This window comes from Pristis pectinata, chromosome 18, assembly GCF_009764475.1.
Source record: "Pristis pectinata isolate sPriPec2 chromosome 18, sPriPec2.1.pri, whole genome shotgun sequence".
NCBI lineage: Eukaryota > Metazoa > Chordata > Chondrichthyes > Rhinopristiformes > Pristidae > Pristis > Pristis pectinata.
The window spans coordinates 37,129,653-37,152,372 of NC_067422.1; the positions used below are offsets into that span (position 1 = coordinate 37,129,653).

Below are 22,720 nucleotides of genomic sequence, written 5' to 3' on the forward strand. Positions count from 1 at the left end.
GCAACTAAGGAACCTGTATCCAAGTTATAAACAAACCTGGAATTTCAAAGTAATCATGAAACTACTGGACTGTCGTAAAAACCCATCTTGTTCACCAACATTCTTTGGAGGGCTGAAAATATGCTGCCCTTGCCTGGTCTCGCCGATACACGACTCAAGTTCCACCAATGTGTTGACACTTAACTGTCTCAATTCAAGGGCAATTAGGCAAGGACAGTAACTCCCAGCAGTGCCAGCTGTATCCACATCACATGAACAAATCATTTTTAAAAAACACCGTTAGAGCCCCAGTGGTCACTGACTTTCAGGGATGCATTTAACATTTACTTAAACCATCGAGGTAAGGTCACACACTACATGGAAACACTACTTTGTGTCTTCAATATTCTTCAGTGTTTTTTTTTGCTTTGAAATAGAAAATGATCAATGATCCAGAACTTTGGCTGATAGTACAGTAACTTAATCCCTTCACTGTCATATCCTCAAAATTTAAAAAAGGGTAGATAAGTTAAAAAAAATAATAAAGATGCAGCTAAAAGGGAATAGTTAATGAATACAAGGAACTAAAGTGTGTAGAGACCAATGTATTCTGCCACCTCACACCACCAGCCTGCTACCAGCTCACTGGCAGTCAGCACAAGTATTTACTCACACCTCACCAATTTGCTCCCGTTTTCCCAGAAGGTGCTAATGACTCATGAGGTTGCATCTCTTGCAGAAGACACCCGAGATCTAGTCTAAGTTACTGAAAGTGTGTGTATATTGGGCTTCATGGGGTATGGTACCAAGGTGGTCTGCAATGTTACCCAAAATGTCTCATCTGTCTTAGCTCTCTGGGTGTAAAGTACTACCTGAACTGAGGACTGCCAAAAGGCAGTGGATTAAGGAAATAGTGGAACAGTTGTTTCAACCGAAGAGGCAAGGAGCGAACCTCGCCCTCACCCATTCCTACCGGTAGGCCTTGTAAACTAAAGTCTTCAGCTCCACTTCTGCCTGGAAATCTTTATCATCTTCCAGCCCTGAGAGTTGCGGCAGCTCTGAAAGATTCTGTACATTAAAATCAAGTCCGATGTTAGAGAAGGATGTAGAATCACCAGATACATCACAAGGGCCTTTCCATGGGCTTCTCAGACCCTTCAGTAGTGCTTAGCAAGCATTTCCAGCAGTAAATGCTATCCTTTGATTAGTTATAAGAGGACAAGACAACCAATACCCAACGGTGCTTCCTGGTGCCCATTCACATGGGCTCGTCACTTAAAGCTGCGGAGGACATGATTGGTATTCCTATCTGTATAGGAGATTGAAAGTTTGCATTTAAAACATTAATAAGCAGGAATAGGACAAGAGTGCTTAAGTATGTGTGCACAGGAATTAGCTTTGCCTCATTTCCTGCAACACAGACTAAGAGACAGGCTTCAGTGCAGCTCAATTTCACCCCTGTAACAGGATACACCTCCAAACCATCCTGTCATGTAGGTACTCAACACACGTGCTTCCCAGGCAATATTTACAGGTTTGTTTGAAGCTATTAAGTTACCAACTATTTGTAGATTTTTAAAGTGCACTCTAATTTAGATAATGACAAATAAAAATTAAGTAGGTCTTTTACATGGTCTGACACTTTCTTCCTCCCTTATTGCTGCCTCCTATGTACGTTTCTTCATCTCCATAATAGTCAATTTTCTCTCAACTCCTGCAGAAACTGTGGAACCTGTTAAACATATCCTCTTGCACAAAGTGAAAAATAGCTTCCAACTTCTAACAGCTGTAAAATATTGCTTGTGAAGCACACATTGAGCATCTGCACCACAGGATTGTTCAGGGGTGTATCCTGCTAGAATTGAACTAGGTTGAAGCCTGGCTTTTAGTCCGCTTTGCAGGAAAGGAGGCAAAGCTGATTCCTGAATACTTCAGCACACTTGTCCTGTTCCTGCTCATTACAGAAGAACATTTGTAACTGGGCTATTTCATTGAATGAAAATCAAAACACTGGAGATGTTGGAAGTCCAAAATAGAAATTGCTGGAAACACTCAGCAGGTCAGGTAGCATCTGTGGAAAGGGAAACAGCTAACACTTCAGATTGAATTTGCAGAGAGTTGGGGGGGGGACGCAAGGGATGGATAAGACGTCAAAGTCAGGGTTGCTATGGGGATAAGTTGTATGTAGAGTCATCCCACTGATAGGTCACTGAGGGAGGTTCAAGAGTGGATAAATCAACCAAGAGTTTGACCAAGAGAGTGTGAACATGAACTAAAAGCTGCAAAATGCAGAGCTGTAGGAAATGCCCAATTGTTCAGGCAGTGCTATAGAAATAAACTGAGTCAATATTACAGAAGGATGACCCACAGCAGAACTTGCTAGTTACAATACAACAGAGAAAGCAAGTTACCTGAAGTTCTTGAATTCAATAGAGTCTTGGAGGCTGCAACAAGCCAGACCGACGGTTCCTCGAGCCTATTAGTAACAGTGCAGGAGGCCACTGACAGGTCAGTGTGGGAATGGGATTGAGGTCACCCAAATGCAGGCTGGGTGACTACTTTGCGTAGCACCTGCGCTCAGTCCACACGGGCGACCCCAAGCTTTCTGTTGCCTGCCCACTATAATTCTCCATCCCGTACTGATGTCTGTGGCCCAACACAAGGTTGAGGAACAGCACCTCATCTTGCATCTGGGAATACTGTAGCCCTAACCCTATCAGATCCCTTTGTCCTATCAATCCCTCCCGCACCCTCTACAAACCGATATTTTCTTTCTTTCCCAGTTCTGATGAAGGGTCTTCAACCTGAAACACTAACTCAGTGTCCTTTTCCACAGATGTCATCTGACTGCTGAGTGCCTCCAGCATTGTTTCTTTTACTGTAAACTGTTAACAGCTCTAACTCAAGAAAAAGCCAATCACAGAGCCAATAAGACACCACAAAGATTCAACAATCAGCTGGAGGAACTCAGCAGGTCGAGCAGCATCTGTGGGAGGAAAGGAATCGTTGATGTTTCAGGTGGAAACCCGAAACATCGACAATTCCTTCCCCCCCTACAGATGCTGCTCGACCTGCTGAGTTCCCCCAGCTGATTGATTGTTACTCCACATTCCAGCAGCTGCAGTCTTTTGTCACTCCAGTGGCTCCACAAAGAAACCCAGCTCCACAAATCACCTTGTAAACCCACCCCTCACCTGCAAGATAATGTCATAGAGCCGGATCAGGTCCTGCGGCCGCAGCACACGCTTCCCTTCATCTTGTGTTGGTTCACTCAGCTGCTTCTGCAAGGCTTCAGCCATGATAACATTGCGTTTTATTGCCGTGGAAAGCTTAATGTATGTAAGATAGCTGTATGGGTGCAAGCAATAATGAATATTGAGATATGGAGAACACAAAGTATTGTTCAAGCTCTATTTAATTGAAGAACATATTTAAGGCCTTAAAAGAATTTAAATGGGTTGATACAGAGAAATTAAAATCTTGACTCCACATTAATCTCCAGATTAGCCTTTAACTGAATGGTAGAACAGGCTCATGGAGTTGAATAATCTACTGCTGTTCCAATGATTCTAATAAGAACCTTATGAGTTAAAGCTCAACTTTCTGGGGGAAAAAAAAACATCCCTCCAGCCTGTCCTCCTTTCTCCTCACTGCTATGGATTATCATTTATTTCTTATGCATTATTAGACAACAATGAGCTGAGGCAAGAAGCCAACATATAGAACAGTTGCAGTGAGTAGAAACCTACTGCTCATTTTATTTTGGGGTTGATTGGCAAGGATGAACCAGAATCCATTTCATCAGCTGCTGGAATTCACCAGATGGCATTACATTACTCCGTCAAATCATCTACCCAGCCAGTTTGATAAATATATGTAAATGAGAGATTTGGGTTTTTCTGCATGGAAGGGTGGCAAGGAAGTGATGTTCTAGCAAATGATTAATCTTAACAGAAAGAGTGATACAACAAGACAATGCAAATCAAACTAATAAAAAGGGAACTTAAAACCGATCTTAGGACTTCTCTCCCCCTTAGAGAACAGTATGCAGCTGGAGTGAACTTCTGTTGAGCAATGGTGCAGGAAAAACAGAAATCGTATAAAATATATCAATGGGTTAGATGTATCGGCTTGGGTTGAATACATTTAATTTCCTCATTTGCAAGTTGATTGAGAGGAAAAAAAGGTGAAAGTAAATTTGCAGGGAAAAAGGTGTACTGCAAAAAGAAGATTAGTGAAATCTAGTGTCGTCAGAAACAGAGGGAATCATCAATAGGAAAGTGGGAGAGCAATTGAACAAATACTTTGGTTCTGTCTGTACGGAAGAGGACAGAAGTAACTTTCCACAAATGTTAGGGAACCAAGAATCTAACAAAGGCGAGAAACTAAAAATAACTTATCAGTAAGAAAATGGTGCTGGAAATATTAATAGCACTGAAAGCCGATGAATCCCCAGGAAGGGCGTTGATAGAAATATGGGGAGAATAAAGTGGGTTAGGTTGGGAAAAACAGGAACTTGATGGTTGGCAAGGATTCGGTCAGCTGAAGGACCCGTTTTCTATATCTCTCTATGACTCTACAAGACTTGGATATCCTTGTATACCAGTCCCTGAAAAGCACTTAAGATGGCAGATCATATGGTCTTCATGGCAAGAAGTTATGGGTATAGGAGCAAAGATGTCTTGCTGCAGCTGTACAAGGTCTAGGTGTGAATGCATCCAGAGTATTGTGTACAGTTTTGGTCTCCTTACCCAAGAGGGGATACATTTGCCACAGAAGGAATGTATTGAAGGTTCACCAAACTGATTCCTGGGATGGCAGGACCACTCTACGGGGAGAGGTCGGGTCGACCAGCTTTGTATTCATTAGGGTTTAGAAGAAAAAGGAGAGATCTAATTGAAACTTACATGGGAGATGTTTCCTTTGGTTTGGGTGTTCAGACTGATCACAATTTCAGGTTACAGATCAAGAGATTTAGGACTGAGATGAGGAGAAATGTCCTCATTCAGAAGATGGTGAACATGTGGAATTCACTACCACAGAGGTGGAGGAGGCAAAATCAAAAGAAATTTTTGAAGAAGGAGATGGATCTCTGTCTGCATGCAAAAGGCATCAAGAGGCATGGGGAGAGACCTGGATCAGATCAATGATCAGTCATGATTGTTATGAATGGCAGAGCAGGATCAAAGGGCTCAACAGTCTAACCCTGGACTGAACTTTACACTTCATTCTTTGACTTTGCATAGTCCGTTTCTGGGACACACTTGCCCCCAAGCAGCTTTTCTTTACGCAAATCCAAATGGCAGATTTTGACAGACTACTGAAAAGCAGGAGTCAAGCCAAAAAGGTTTTACCTCATTCAGGCACATACAGTGGCATGCAAAAGTTTGGGCACCCCTGGTCAAAATTTCTGTTACTGTGACTAGCTAAGTGAGTAAAAGATGACCTGATTTCCAAAAGGCATAAAGTTAAAGATGACACATTTCTTTAATATTTTAAGCAAGATTACTTTTTTATTTCCATCTTTTACAGTTTCGAAATAACAAAAAAAGAAAAAGGCCCGAAGCAAAAGTTTGGGCACCCTGCATGGTCAGTACTTAGTAACACCCCCTTTGGCCAGTATCACAGCTTGTAAATGCTTTCTGTAGCCAGCTAAGAGTCTTTCAATTCTTGTCTGGGGGATTTTCGCCCATTCTTCCTTGTAAAAGGCTTCTAGTTCTGTGAGATTCTTGCGCAGTCTTGCATGCACTGCTCTTTTGAGGTCTATCCGCAGATTTTCGATGATTTTTAGTCTGGGGGACTGAGAGAGCCATGGCAAAACCTTCAGCTTGTGCCTCTTGAGGTAGTCCATTGTGGATTTTGAGGTGTGTTTAGGATAGTTATCCTGTTGTAGAAGCCATCCTCTTTTCATCTTCAGCTTTTTTGTTTTTACAGACGGTGTGATGTTTGCTTCCAGAATTTGTTGGTATTTAATTGAATTCATTCTTCCCTCTACCAGTAAAATGTTCCCCGTGCCACTGGCTGCAACACAAGCCCAAAGCATGATCGATCCACCCCTGTGCTTAACAGTTGCAGAGGTGTTTTTTTCATGAAATTCTGCACTCTTTTTTCTCTAAACTTTCCTGCGTCCTCACCACAAAATTCAGTGTCAGAAGTTTGCAAAGGAACATCTAAACAAGCCTGATGCATTTTGGAAACAAGTCCTGTGGACTGATGAAGTTAAAATAGAACTTTCTGGCCGCAATGAGCAAAGGTATGTTTGGAGAAAAAAGGATGCAGAATTTCATGAAAAGAACACTTCTCCAACTGTTGAGCACAGGGGTGGATCGATCATGCTTTGGGCTTGTGTTGCAGCCAGTGGCACAGAGAACATTTCACTGGTAGAGGGAAGAATGAATTCAATTAAATACCAGCAAATTCTGGAAGCAAACATCACACTGTCTGTAAAAAAAAAGCTGAAGATGAAAAGAAGATGGCTTCTACAACAGGATAATGATCCTAAACACACCTCAAAATCCACAATGGACTACATCAAGAGGCACAAGCTGAAGGTTTTGCCATGGCCTTCACAGTCCCCCAACCTAAACATCATTGAAAATCTGTGGATAGACCTCAAAAGGGCAGTGCATGCAAGACGGCCCAAGAATCTCACAGAACTAGAAGCCTTTTGCAAGGAAGAATGGGCGAAAATCCCCCAAACAAGAATTGAAAGACTCTTAGCTGGCTACAGAAAGCATTTACAAGCTGTGATATTTGCCAAAAGGGGTGTTACTAAGTACTGACCATGCAGGGTGCCCAAACTTTTGCTTCTGCCCTTTTCCTTTTTTGTTACTTTGAAACTGTAAAAGATGGAAATAAAAAAGTAATCTTGCTTAAAATATTAAAGAACTGTGTCATCTTTAACTTTATGCCTTTTGGAAATCAGGTCATCTTTTACTCACTGAACTATCACAGTAACAGAAATGTTGACCGGGGTGCCCAAACTTTTGTATGCCACTGTACACAGTTGAACTTTATCATCCCTTAGTTGCCACCATCAGGAAACTTAGTACCAACTATCTACATCCTTCTTGGTATTTGTAGCTCAACTGCAACCTGTCATACTAGACAAGACTTTAGGAGTTTTTTTTTAAATAGATATAGCAATACAAAGACATACCTGTGGAGATACTGCAGGACAGACACCTTCCCTGAGTCAGGCTCCAGAGATCGCTCTCGCTGCTTCTGTGCCTGAATAAACCACAATAAAATTGTCAGCAATACTGTGATCATGCATGCCTGATATATCACCTTCTTTCATATCTCTTGCAACCTTTCCTGGCAAGGCCTTCAAGACTCATTTTTCCCCACATTTCTATAAAGTTTGCACTCTTATTTAAGAAATAACCTACAGTATCCATGTAACAGCTAAACCCAATTTTCCCATAAACTTAACTGCTCCAATCCATATAGACATGAAATGTTCTTGTTTTGCACACACTGGCACAAGACACCTTCTAGCATGGTCTGGGACAGCAAATCAAATGTGCAGAAATGCAAGAAGCTGCAGAGTAGTGGACTCAGTCCAATACATCACAGGCACATCCCTCCTCACCATCGGTAGTATCTATAGGAGGCACTGCCTCAAGGTGGCAACATCCATCATCAAAGATCCCCACCATCCGGGCCATGCCTTCTTCTCACAGCTCCCATCGGGAAGGAGGTACAGAAGCCTGAAGTCCCACACCACCAGGTTCGAATACAGCTACTTCCCTTCAACCATTCAGTTCTTAAACCATCCGGCGCATCCCTAAATCACTACAGTTTAGCAACACTATGACCACTTTGCACTCAAATGGACTTTTCTTTTGTTCTAATTGTGTTTTCTTACAAAAATTGTGTATAATTTATGTTTAATTTATGTTTTTCTTGTGAATGCTGCTTACCTGATGCCATGTGCCTGTGATGCTGCTGCAAGTTTTCCATTGCACCTGTACATACACTTGTGCATATGACAATAAACTCAACTTTGATAACCTTACTGTTGCCAAATGTCAAGACAAATGCATTATTTGGAGCTAAAATCCCATTAATCTCTCTCTCTCTCTAAACAAGAGCCACCAAACTCAGTTCCAGCAATCACACATTGACCAGTCTGAAAATGACTACTCAAGATATAAGCAAATTAATGGGAAGATCAATTTGCTGTTTATAAATACATCCTTAAACACTGTGTTACAAATCCAAGTGGCTCACAATAGCTTGGAAACTCCTGTTCGACTAAAATGGAAATAATCGGTTGTTTGGGCTGAGATTAAGCCAGTATGCCAACCATACAGACCTAATCATTCAGGAGTACAGTACTCTTGGGCACTGCACCTTGAAGGATTATCGGCTTTGCAGAACTACTCAGAAATTGCATAAACTCAGTGGCCCTTAAGTACAGATGGAGGGATCAGGTCAAGGTGATAAAAAGATCTTATACAATACATAGAGAGATTATTTCCTTTAGTATGAGATTGAGAATAAAAGGAATAACATTAAGTTATTCAAAAATGAAATCTAAAAGGTTATAAAGGGAAACTGAGCAAAGGCAGAAAGATGGAATGGTGCTGATCAGCCAAGATCCAAATGAATAGCACAGCAGGCATGAGGAGATGAACAAGTCAAGGCTCCTACACCACAGCTGTACAAATATATGGTTTTACATCAGTATTAGGTCCTCTGCAGAGCCCTTCACTCAACCTTACCGGATCAACCCTCAGCTCCTCACGGACTGCCTGGATGGCATCACGGCACTCACTCAACAGGCTCTCATACAAGCGTTCCTTGGCTTCATCTGTTGTCGTCTGCAACACAAAACCATTGATGATTAAAGCACAAATTGCATCTATTTCTAGATAATACTATATAGAACTATACAAGTGGATATTAATTTGTGCATTGTATGCTCAGAGGGAGGAGGGCATCAATTTGCTGTAATCCTTTATCTGTAGGGATGCCTATGAAGTTCATGAAAAATGGTTTCATACTCACATTCAAATTCTTTCATGATCTTAACCCCACCTATCCTCATCTCCACCTGCCCTTCCAACTCTGGCCCCTGGAACATTGCCCCAAGACCTAAAGCTCTAGAATTCCTTCCCAAAATCTGTGCCTCTACATCATTCTTGCTCAAACCTTGCCTTTTTGACCTCATTCTCTCTCACGTGGCTCGATGCAATTTCTTTTCATTTGACAACAACTCTGCAAAGTCCCTTGAGAGGTTTTATTTGTGACGTTAAGAAGGTATTATATGGAACCCAATTTTGTTGGGGTAAAACTTCCACTACACTCAGTTGAGCAACATATTCTTATTTACTGGCCAATGTTGTGCAGTTCGACACTTGAGGAAAAAAATTAGCTTTAGCTGCTGCCCAGCAGAACTGGCAATAAGTCATTAAGACTCATTCAGCCAATCAAAACTTTAGCAGAGCCTCTTACCAGATATGATTTTACTCCTTATCCATTGCTTTACTATACCTTTCTTGAGCATTTGTTTACTTTAATTCAAAGGAATTAAGGCACCTAGTATTTTCAATTTGCAATGAAATACTTTACCTCTTGCTTTCTGCTGTTTTTTGCCCTCATTTCCATCTCGCCAACCAGTGAAAAGAATCAGTCACTACTTACATCACCTTCATGTGGGATTTAGCTCCAGAACATCACAAAATACCATACCTATTTCAAGAGCAAATTCTACCACCAAAGATAAAGGCCACGATGCACATCCCCACCCTGATTTGGGAAATTTATGCCTACATAGATTCTGGATAGAAACTGTGGAATTTCCTTCCCGATGACACGAGAGCATCTTCACCAGACAGACTACTGCGGTTCAAGGCAGTGGCTCACCACCACTTTCTCGAGGACAATTAGGGTTGGGCAATAAATGCCAGCTTTACCAGTGATACCCACAACCCAAAAGTAAGTGAAAATTAAAGTGTTACAGCTCAATCTAATTCATCCTCCCCAAATACCAAACTTCCCATCCTCCCCTTTCAATATCTAGCCAATGAGCCAGATGACCTGCCTCTTCCCTGGAATCTTATTCCAGTTTCTGACCACACTGCTGTGTAAAACAATCCAACTCTTCTCGTTTTTCCACTACATGACATCAACTGTAACTAGGCAATGCTAGTGAGCTCTGCACAGAAACACACTAGCATCCAGTGGCTTCTGCGTCTCACTTTGGTGGCTGCAGAGGTAGTGGATAAACTGCCCACTTTCAAAATTCCCTAAATTCCGAAAAATTCCAGTAATACGAGTCTTATGTAATATTGGCTGTGAATTGCTGTTTTAATTCTGTCCCACTTTAAAAACAACAGTATGTGACTTAACTCCTCTGTGTGCTGCTGCAACAATGTTTAGTTTGTAAACTTTGGGAAAGTCAGTTGCTGGGGAAGAAAGTCACTCTGCCTGACATTAATCTTTATTCAAAAAAGTCACCTTTATATTTTAGTTGAATTGACCATTCCCAAGTATCTTTCAGGGAAAGTGAAAGCAGTTCTTGGTAGAAACCTACAAAGGCAACTCCAGGAGAGAGAATGCAGAGAATCTTAGGTCAATTAGCACAAAATCAGTCCTCAAAATCCTGGAATTTAATAGCAAGGAGATAGATACAGGAAGCTTAGAAAAGCATAATACAATGCAATTTTAGGAGCAACCAGATTGACAAATTTATTAGCATCTTTTGAGAATGTTCATCGATAGGTTAGCTAAAGTGGAACAAGTGGGTGCAGTGGAGTTGGATTTTCATATGGTGCCACATATAAAAGGTTACTCCACAAATTAAGTGCTTATTGTATTGAGTGTAACATATCAGCACATAGTGGATTTATTAACTCTATTTTACCAGACAACATCACTTCACTCTCCAGAGTAATGGGAAAGTGGACAGTACAGCAAAAGTGGCCAAGGAAATACTGAAGGTGGCTAAATCAGTATAATCAAGCTTCCGTTGGAATATCTGATCAAATATGATGAATGAATTGGTTCAATGCTATCTAATACTGCAACTATTGCCATATCTGCACGTTATGTGGGCATAACTATCAAAATGCCATCACCATTCCAATCAAAATTCTCACAGGTGCAACCTCACTGCACATAAAATGGCTAGTGAGCATCGAAAAATACTTCACTGATCCTAAATACTTCAGTGATCCCACCCCCACCATTTCAGTATTCAGGCTAACAACAAGGAATGTGGTGCATAATGCACTTTAACCATTTACTTCATATCTGTTAGGACAGTAGCCAATGACTGCATTTTTCATATACCTAACAATTAAGTAATATTGTGCAGAACTGCCCATTATATGATAGGAGACAAACCTGCTAAACTAAGTGCCCAACCCAAAGACGAAAGGCTGGGTTCATAAATGAATGCTGCACAGCCTGTTGTACTGGCTAAGAACTTGCCAAAAGGGTGTTAGCTTTTCCAGCTCATTTTAGACTCACTCAGCTGAGCCCCACCACACCCATCTGTGCCACATTCCACCCCCCTTCACTCGCACACACCCCTACCAATCGACAATACACAAGACTGCAAATTATTTTATTATATTAAATTTGCATTTGTGAAGGAAAACCACGATTGAATCACAGAACTGGGTAGTTAAGGAAACAAACAAACAAGTCAATCATTCCTGTTAATTTTTTTAAGAATCAATGGAAAAAAGCAATAGTCTTAAAGACTGCATAATGACAAAAAAAGTATTTCACAATACTGCAAAAGCTAAAGAGTTGGAGATGGGATGGACATACTATTTACAACAATCATTCAACCAACAAAGTCAACTTACTTAGTAAAGAGAACCTAGTTAAAGAGCTGCAAAAATACCCGAAACTAAAGCAACTTCTTCCAATAAAAGCGAAGTGATTTCTCCAGAAATCACGAGTACAACATAGTTCCATATAAAGTCTGCGCACAAAATTAATTTCTATCACAGAGTAGTGGTATGGTCACCAAGCTCAACTCTCAAGGCTCAATCTCAAGACTCAATCTCCACTCTGGATGACTACTGCTCTGCAATTATAAGAATTTGAAAATGTATGCAAGTGTGCTCACTTTTATAGGTTAAAGAAATTAGAAGGCACCTAGGAGAAGAAAACACTGAAGCAATTAGAAACAAATGGACTAAGCATTAATGTGGTTTAAGAGAGATTCAGTATTCAACTCTTCTTCAATTTAACAACACACATGGAGAGGACTCCATTTTGTTTGATTTTATTTAACTCTAATGCACAAAGCAAGATGACTGGTAAAGGGAACAGAGACTGGGAACACATCAACATGCCTTACCTGAAACACTGATGTCTGGATACTATAACCGGAGACACCCAGACATTAGAGGGCAGCCATATGATACTTAGCGACTTCTTCAAAGAGCAGGATAGTTCTCGTACTATATGGGCCAACATTCTGAATCAGTCTTTCACGAAAAAAGAAAATTTATCTTGTCTGTGGGATTTTGCTGTGCACAAACTTGTTCCCATTTAGTCTATAAATCATGTGGCTAGACTTTAAAATAAACTCAAATTCCTTTGGGATATCCAAAGGAAGCGTACTTCAGCTATGAATATACTCAAGGACTGCATACTCACTGTCCCATAAGGTAGAAAATTCCAAGTTTCACAGTGCTATTTGTAAAGAATTTCTCAACTCAGCCCCAAATACTTGACCTCTTGCTTTGTGCCTTTAATTCTAGATTCTCCAGGCACATTTTTTATGATTTAACTAAGTTTTTTAAAAAATTGTTTTTAAATATCCCTGAACAATTTTAAATATCATCACCCTTCCCAAAAGCTCCTCAAAGTTGATGGCACTTGAAAAACTAGTTTTCTTAAATAATGAACTTCAGTATTTTGCTGATAAGTTATGTTGGGCAAAATGATTTATAATCCCCCATTTCCTATCTTTTGTTTTGAATAGTAGTCTTATATTCACTAACTCCCAGAATCTGGATAATCGTGCAAATCACATACACACCCACTTTCTCTGCAATCATCTCCATTAGAACACTAGGTTGCAAATAAAGTCCATTAAAAAGGAAAGCCAATCTGGATCTGACACAAGGGCCACAAAGCAAATGTCCTTCTCAGTAACAGATGGATGAAAAAATTCCATTCATCTTCCCCACTTCTTGCCCCATCACTCACTTTTCACCGTTAGTGAACAATACACCTAAAGGTACTCGATCAAATCCCTTCATGTCAAGGACAGCTTGGTAAGACCATGAAAAAAAACACTCCAAGATCCACAGGACTATTACCAAATAAGATTAGTCACTGAGCCATGTGGCAATATGAGGACAGCGATAAATCTAATTTATCTACATTGCTTGGATTTAATGAGACCAAATTGTTCACCTTGTCTATAAATTACAGAGCCTACAATGTTTACTTTCAGCTGGAAACGATACAAAGGACCAGCTTGAAAATGCTGCAGAAAGCAAAAACAGTACTGCAATCAAAAGGTGGGAAAACATGAATCCTGACCAGCAATACCCCAACAATTCACAAATGGCAAAAAAAAGTTATCCCATATAAAGTGTGTGAGTGTGAGTGTGTAGGCCGGGGACAGGTTTAAAATAAAAAAATCCTGCATCATCTACCACAGAAACATTCTGTGGATGTAAAATATGCCACAGCACTTACTGAAAAAGAGCAGTAGAGTTCACCATTTCCATACAAATGTTTATTCTGCTCATCACAAAGATGTTTTGTAGGACCTTGTTGTGCTAAGTGATTAATTTCTGAAACATTTAAATCAGCAGTGACAGATTATCCAGGCTCTGATCCATTCATAGGCTCTGCACAATGCAACAAATTGAGGTTTACTTCCAGCTTTACAGAGCTGCCACTCCTACAGCAATTTGACAATGACTGTACCACCAACTTGCTTACATACACTGCAACATTACTGTGTCCCAAATAAAGACAATGGCGTGAACTATTCAATTCAGAGTGAACATTCAGACTGTAGTTTTCAAACAATGTGCTACAATTGCAACTTGGAGATGTTATGCAAACATACCACACCCTTGACTGCAATGAGTCACCGGAAACCTCCCATTAAAGGATTGGTCTTAGGAATTTAAATTTAGGAATGATCATTTGGAAAAGAGGGATGTTGTTGTTTTATTATGACAATTATCGATGCTGATGTTGAAATGTCCCATTGTTGCAGTGTTCTTGGTTATTTTGGATTTATGATCACAAATATTTCTTTACAACTATTTGTACTTGTGTGATATTAATTACTATTGAAGTCTGAGAACTGTGCAGCTTCATTCATTCAGTGCCTTGTACAATCTCCAGGTGTTCTTAAGTGCTTTACAGTTGATATAGGTTGAGAACTGGATGCTGGGAAGATTTTTTGCTCTTCTCTAGAGTTTTTTTTTGGTGGGGGTAGGAGAGGAGATGGTTAGTGACTCAGTGGCCCACACCTATGACTCCAAACATCTCAAAGTACATTCAGCACTATCCTGGCCCAACTCCCACTGGTATCTTAGCATAATGCTGATGGCACAGATTCAGAGCATGATAAACTGGTGCAGCAAAAGAATAGTACCAACAAATACAATAGACAATAGGAGCAGAAGTAGACCATTCGGCCCTTCGAGTCTACACTGCCATTTTGAGATCACGGCTGATCCTCAACAATCAATATCCTGTTCCTGCCTTGTCCCCATATCCCTTGATTCCCCTACCTATAAGAAACCTATCTAGCTCCTTCTTGAAAGTGCCCAGAGAATTGGCCTCCACTGCCCTCTGAGGCAGTGCATTCCACAAATTCACAACCCTCTGGGAGAAGAAGTTTTTCCTCACCTCTGTCCTAAATGGCCTAGCCCTTATTCTTAAATCATGCCCCCTGGTCCTGGACTTCCCCAACATCTGGAACATATTTCCTGTCTCTATCTTGTCCAATCCCTTAATAATCCTGTATGTTTCAATCAGATCCCCTCTCAATCTTCTCAATTCCAGCGTGTACAATCCCAGTCTCTCCAACCTCTCAGCATAAGACAGTCCTGACATCCCCGGAATTAACCTCGTAAACCTACGCTGCACGCCCTCTATAGCCAGGATATCCTTCCTTAACCCTGGAGACCAAAACTGTACACAATACTCCAGGAGTGGTCTCACCAGGGCCCTGTACAAATGCAAAAGAATCTCTTTGCTTTTGTACTCAATTCCCCTTGTAATACAGGCCAACATTCCATTAGCCTTCATCACAGCCTGCTGCACTTGCTCATTCACTTTCAGTGACTGATGAACAAGGACTCCTAGATCCCTTTGTATTTCCCCCTTACCTAACTCCACACCATTCAGATAATAATCCGCCTTCCTGTTCCTGCTCCCAAAGTGGATAACCTCACACTTATCCACATTAAACTTCATCTGCCAAGTATCTGCCCACTTACCCAACCTATCCAAATCACCTTGAATTCTCCTAACTTCCTCTACACATGTCGCTCTGCCACCCAACTTTGTATCATCAGCAAACTTGCTAATGTTATTCACAATGCCTTCATCTAAATCATCAACATAGACCGTAAACAGCTGCAGTCCCAGCACCGAGCCCTGTGGCACCCCACTAGTCACGGCCTGCCATTCTGAGAAACATCCATTCACCCCTACCCTTTGTTTCCTATCCGCCAACCAGTTTTCTATCCATGTTAATACCCGCCCCCCCCAATTCCATGAGCCCTAATTTTACCCACCAATCTCCTGTGCGGCACTTTATCAAATGCCTTCTGAAAGTCGAGGTATACAACATCCACTGAATCTCCCTCGTCTATTTTCCTGGTTACACCCTCAAAAAACTCCAGTAGATTAGTCAAGCATGATTTGCCCTTAGTAAATCCATGTTGACTTGACCCAATCCTATCATTGCTATCCAAACATGCCGCTATTTCATCCTTAATAATGGACTCTAGCAATCTTGCCCAACCACAGATGTTAGGCTAACTGGACGACAGTTCCCTGTTTTCTCCCTCCCTCCTTTCTTAAGAAGTGGGATAACATTAGCCATTCTCCAATCCTCAGGAACTGACCCCGAATCTAAGGAACATCGGAAAATGATCACCAATGCATCCACAATTTCTAGAGCCACCTCCTTTAGTACCCTGGGATGCAGACCATCTGGACCTGGGGATTTGTCAGTCTTCAGCCCCATTAGTCTACCCATCACCATTTCTTTCCTAATGTCAATCCACTTCAGTTCCTCTGTCACCCTCTGCCTTTTGTCCATCCTTACCTCTAGGATATTTCTTACATCTTCCCCCGTGAAGACAGATCCAAAGTACTTATTAAATTCGACTGCCATCTCCCTGTTTCCCGTAATAATTTCACCCGATTCGGTCTTCAAGGGCCCAACATTGTTCCTAACTAACTTCTTTCCCTTCAGATACCTAAAAAAACTTTTGCTTTCCTCCTTAATATTCCTGGCTAGCTTGCCTTCGTACCTCATTTTTTCTTCCCGAATTACCTTTTTAGTTAATTCTGCTGCACCTTAAAAATTTCCCAATCTTCTATCTTCCCACTCAGCTTGGCTCTGCCATACTTCTTCCTTTTTAACACAATGCTATCTCTGACTTCCTTTGTCAGCCACGGTGGCCCCTTCCCCCTCTTTGAGTCTTTCCTTCTCTGGGGAATAAACTGATCCTGCACCTTGTGCGTTATTCCCAAGAATACCTGCCATTGCTGTTCCACTGACAATTCTGCTAGGATGCCTGCCCAGTCAACTTCAGCCAGCTCCATCCCTCATGGCTCCATAGTCTCCTTTGTTCAACTGCAAAATTGACCCTTCTGATTTGCCCTTTTCCCTCTCCAATTGCAGATAAAAACTTATCATGTTATGGTCACTACCTCCCAATGGCTCCTTTACTTCGAGTTCTCTTATCAAATCCTGCTCATTACACAGCACTAAATCCAGAATAGCCCTCTCCCTGGTCGGCTCAGTGTTGCTACTTTCACTATACAACAGGCGAGAGCTAGGAGGGCTTTTGAAGGATGGATGTTGTTTAGATAACACATTTCATGTCCCCAGGACAAAGTGGTTCACAGTCAATTACATCTGAAGTGTGGTCATTGAGAAACGTGGATTATTTGGTTTATGGGGTGGAGTAATGAGAAAACATTGAGCCTTATAATCATGCACCACCCACATAAAGTCAATAAACCGTTCAACACAACTGCACAGTTCCAAAACAAAAAGGTAGCTGGGAATGAATTTAAGATGGCAGTCACCAGAAGACAAATAGGCCAAGTTTGTGTCTTCCAGTCTCATGAGATTAAGCCCCGAGAATTGAGTGTTTGCCAAGGCTTCTTTCAATTCATATGATTTGTAGTTGACATCCTTGGTGATTTAGGATTTATGAGTACATATATTCCTCTACATACATCTCAATTTCTCACATTGGGAGAGTGTAACTGATCTAACCAAACAACAAGCCAAGATTCACCACATGGACGAGCGAGATAAGGTATCTTTATTAGTCACACATACATCAAAACACACATGAAATACATTTATTTTGCATAGAGTGTTCTGGGGTCAGCCAGCAAGTGTCGCCATGCTTCCAGAACCAACATAGCGTGCCCACAGCTTCCTAACCTGTACGTCTTTTGGAATGTGGGAGGAAACCGGAGCACCTGGAGGAAACCCACGCAGACACGGGGAGAATGTACAAACTCCTTACAGACAGCAGCGGGAATCGAACCTGGGTTGCTGGTGCTGTAAAGCATTACACCAACCGTTACACTACCATGTGCCTGCCATAGAAGGCAACAGCAGGTTTTGGATTAAAAAAATACTGTCAGATGAATGCATGGCTAAGGAATTGCTGCAGGGGGCAGGGTTTCAGATTTGTTGATCATTAGGATCTCTTCTAGGGAAGGTACGACCTGTACAAAAAGGACTTCTCTTTGGAGAGAAGGAGAATGAGAGGTGACTTGATAGAGGTGTACAAGATTATAAGTGGCATAGATTAAGTGGACAGTCAGAGACTTTTTCCCAGGGCAACAATAGCTAACACGAGGGGGCATAATTTTAAAGTGATTGGAGGAAGATACAAGGGCAACTCAGAGGCAAGTTGTTTTAATTTTGAAAAACAGAGTGTTGGGTGCGTGGAACACACTGCTGGCTGAGGTTATGGAGGCAGACACATTAGGGACATTTAAGAGACTCTTAGATAGCCATGTGAATGATAAAGAAATGGAGGGCTACGTGGGAGGGAAGGGTTAGATAGATCTTCAAGCATGATAAAATGTCGACACAACATTGTGGGCCAAAGGGCCTGTACTGTGCTGTAATGTTGTATGTTCTATGTTGTTGACTTTTAAACCAACATTCCTCTGTTCTTTTCAAGTCCTACAGCACTGAAGTAGACCGACACCATGGTCAGGCAACGTTCTCACATCAACCCCTTCTGGGCTACAGGACAGAACATTCTACGCAGATACATTTCACTGTGTGCTTCAACGTACATGTGACTAATAAAGATATCTTAGGATATCTTTGACTATTTTCAAGACAACCCTGAAACTAGCTTAATAATGGAACTGGCTTCGGCAATATGGCTCAACCTGTATTTCGACAAACAACTTGAAATGACAGGTGATTAAACAGAGCACACTGACACCTACTGGTGGCAAAGAGCTCACTACCACACCTAGGCTACAAAAGGGTAGTACCAACAAATAGAGCTTTGCTGCTTTTATTAAAGAAACAGTGAGAGTTAAGAGAGCTTATGAAGGATGCATATCACTGCAATCAACTACTTGCCACACATTGCAAACCCTTCATTATGTGAAAAACACGATGATGCTGGAGGAGCTCAACAGGCCAGGCATCATCTGTGGAGATAAACAGGCGGTCAACGTTTTGGGTCAAGACCCTTCTTCACGACTGAAAATAGGAAAAGGGGAAGCCCAATTCCCTTCCTATATACTGGGCTTCTCCTTTTCCTATCTTCAGGAGAAGGGTCCTGACCCGAAACATTGACTGCCTGCTTTTCTCCACGGATGCTGCCTGGCCTGCTGAGTTCCTCCAGCATCAGTGTTTTTCATCTAGATTCCAGCATCTGCAGTCTTTTGTTTCTCCCTTCATTATGTGTCCCAACATGAAATATTACCCGTTTTTCTCTTTCCCCAGATGCTGTCTGACCTGCTTAGTGTTTTCAGCATTTTCTATCTCAGTTTCAGACTTCCAGCATCTGCAGTTTTTTAAACATTTTCCTTTATGTGGATTTCGTCACACATCTGTCCTGGAATGTGAACTTCAAGGCGAAGACTGCATTTATTGTCCATGTCTAATTGCCTCGAAAAGGTGATGGCAGCATTCTGAACTTCTAATCCTGATAGCATTCTCAGAGGTATTAAATACAGAGTTTCCCCATGGAGAGAGGAAAGTAACACGCCATCTTTAACTACCTCATTTTGACATACAGGCTTTAGAAGTCTAAATTTAGTATTGCCTGGTTTACTTCTATAAATATACTTGAGTCTACAGTGTAACATTATCTTCTGCTGACTGGAAATAGTACTGTTGATTCCATTGAACCTTACAAAAGAATCAGATGACATTAAATCTGGACATCCACTAATCATTTTTGAATAATAAATATTACACCAAGATGTCCTCCTCAGTCAAAACCACAAGCAGCTCTAACTTCAGAGCTGGATGCTTCAATGCACAACACACTATAGTGCATCAGGTATGGTTTAATTGATACAACTTTCACCAAAGAAAGTTCTGGGTTCTCATCTCACTGCAGAGACAAAAATGTAGCCTGACACATTACAGCTGTGTTGATCAATTACTGCAACATCAGGTAACTCATCCAAAGGATGGCACTTTAAACCAAAGCCCATGTGGCACTTTAAACCAAAGCCCATCTACTCTCACAGACAGATGATAAGATCCAAGGAAAGAGCAGAGGAATTATCTCGGATGTCCCACCCTATATTTAACCAATACCAAAGCAAACTACCTGGTGATTAGCTACTGTTCATGGGAACTTGCGGTGCAAGTTGGACACAGGAAGACAATGACCACAAAAGTACCCAAATGGCTGTAAAGGGCACTTGAAGGTCCTAAAATCAACATGGTTCCAATATAAATTTATTTTTAATTTACAGAAGGTAAAAGGAAGATACAGGATTTTAAAACTACATTCTACAGGAGTATACTTCATTAACAAAGCATTATTGACCATCCTTGATCACCCTAAAATGGTTCATTGGGTGACTTTGAAGGGCAGATAAACTGTTACCACACTGTTGGGATGTGGACTGGAATTAGATGTCAGACCACTTAGTGATTTCTTAAAGCAATGTGAACCACTTCTATTTTCACAACAATATGACAACTTTTACTTATTCCAAACTTTTGATTTCCAAGTTTTGTTGTAATTATTAAATTCTTAGTTTGTTACAGGGAAGGCTAGAATTTGAATGATTAATAGATTACCAATTCTGCTTTTAGCTATACTGGTGCATTAATACATCCACAACAGAGCAGTCCTCTGTACTTTATATGAAAAATCAAAAACCCAGCAGATTCTGGAAGTCTGACAAAGAGCAGACACTTGTTAGGAACTGAGAAGGCCAGGGAGCATTTGTGGAAAGAGAAAGAGTCAATATTTCAGGTTCAAGACCCTTCATCGGATCTGGGAAAGAGAAAACAAGTTAGTTTAAGTTGGAGAGGGTGGGACAGAGGTGGATAGAATAAAGGGAACATCTCTGTAGGGATAAGCTGCTGCTATGAAGTAATTTGTTTGATGGGTTAATGGGGGGGGGGGGGTCACGAGAGAGAGAGCGCGATAACACAAAGAAACATAAGAGTTGCAAGATGCAGAGCTGTAAGGAATGCCGAGCAGGCCAGGCCACACTACTGGAGGAGGAAAGTCTGTGCCAATATTACAGATGGGCAAATTATAGCACATTGACCAGTTCTTACACAAACAAAGAGACAACAAGTTACCTGAAGCTGTGGTAACAGTGTAGAAGGTCACAGACAAATAAGTCAGAGGGAAAGTGAGATGGAGAATTGAAAGTGGCAGGCAACTGAAAGCTCACAGCCACTGCAGCAGACTAAATGCAGATGCTCCTCAAAGGTATCACCCAATTCACATTTGGTTTCTCCTCTATAGAGGTTACCACATCCTTAACACTGAACGCAGTAGAGTGGAAGTGGAAGTGAATGGTTGCTTCGCCTAGAAGGACAGTTTAGGTTCCTGGATGGTGAGAAGGGAAGAGGTTATAGAACAGGTGTTGCGTCTCTGATTGCAAGGGAAAGTGTCATCCAGTGGCGAGTGTTTGGAGGAGATAGAATAGTGGACCACGGAGTCGCAAAGGAAACCACCTTTTTGGAATGTTGTAAGGGGAGGGGAGGGGAATGCACGTCTGGTGGTGGAATCTCATTGTAGTAGGTGGCAGAAAGGATGACCCGTTGAATGCAGAGGCCACTGGAGTGGATCAGAACTATTCTGTTCTTGCTCTGCTTGCGAGCTGATGCAGTTAAATACTCTAGCAACTACATTAGAGGGAAACTCACAGTCTAAAAAGAAATATGACATCTCAGAGGCTCATCATCAGAGCAAATATGATGGAGATGGAGAAAATGGAAGATTGGAAGTGGCATTCTTCTATGAGACAGTTTGGGAGGAGGTATAGTAAAAATAGCTGTGGGAATCTATGGCTTGCAATGGATGTTTGTGGCTAGCCTATCCCTGAAATGGAGATGGTGAGATCCAGCAAGGGAAGATCCAGAGATAGACCATGTGAAAATAACAGCAAAAGTAATGAAATTTGAGTTCTGTATAAGTGCAGGAAGCAGCACCAATGCAGCCACTGTATCAGAAAGAGACCCCCAAGTAGGTCTGAAACAAAGACTGTTCCATGTATCCCATAAAAAGATGGGCACAGCTTGGGCACAAGCAGGTTCCCAATAGATACATCTTTGAGGAACTGGGTGGAATGTAAGGAAAAAAATAGTTCAATCTGAGAACAACTTTAGCCAGGTGAAAATGGTCACGAGTAATGGGGAGCTAGCTGGGCATCTGTTTGAGGAAGAAATGAAGGGCCTTCAGACCATGCTGATGTGGGACAGAGGGATTATATGTCCATGATAAAGATGAGATAGTTGAGACAAGGGAATTGGAAACTGCCAGAGTGGCAGAAGGCATCAGGGGCATCAGAGATGCAAGTGAAAAGGGAGTGAACAAGGGGAGAAACGATGGAGTCAAAGTTGGAAGGTGAAACAATGGACCTGTCTGGACAGTCCCACTTGTGGATCTTGGGCAGGCGGGAAAAGCAAGCTGTGTGTGGTTGAGACCATAAAGCTGGAAAGTGTAGAAGGAAAATTCCTTTCGGGGGCGTGGGTGGTGGTGGAATCGAAGTCCATGACTGTCTGGGGGTGTATGGAGGGCAATGACCTGATGTTTAGCTCTCCTCCAGTTTTCTTCTCTGAAAACCCAGGGTAGAAATGTCAAACACCTGAGGGCATAACTTTAAGCTGAGAGGAGGAAGTTTAAAGAGGATGTGTGGGGCAAGTTTTTGTTTTAAATATACAGAGAGTGGTAGGCGCCTGGAACACCCTGCCAGGTGTGGTAGCGAAAGCAGATACAACAGTTGTGTTCGAGAGGCTTTTCAGACAGGGAATGGAGGGATATGGATCATGTGCAGGAAGAAGGGATTAGCTTAATTTATCATG

General features: G+C 41.6%; 1 protein-coding gene across 1 annotated transcript in view; it reads right to left on the reverse strand.

Moving 5' to 3' along the window:
- srp68 (signal recognition particle 68) overlaps positions 1 to 22,720 on the reverse strand; it is a 58,096-nt gene that overhangs the window by 11,825 nt on the left and 23,551 nt on the right. Inside the window, exons 9-12 of the mRNA XM_052032758.1 lie at positions 8,709 to 8,807; positions 7,139 to 7,209; positions 3,174 to 3,327; positions 953 to 1,047 (exon numbers count right to left, since the gene is read on the reverse strand). Coding sequence (XP_051888718.1) covers positions 953 to 1,047; positions 3,174 to 3,327; positions 7,139 to 7,209; positions 8,709 to 8,807 — 419 coding nt within the window. The remainder of the gene's footprint in view (positions 1 to 952; positions 1,048 to 3,173; positions 3,328 to 7,138; positions 7,210 to 8,708; positions 8,808 to 22,720) is intronic.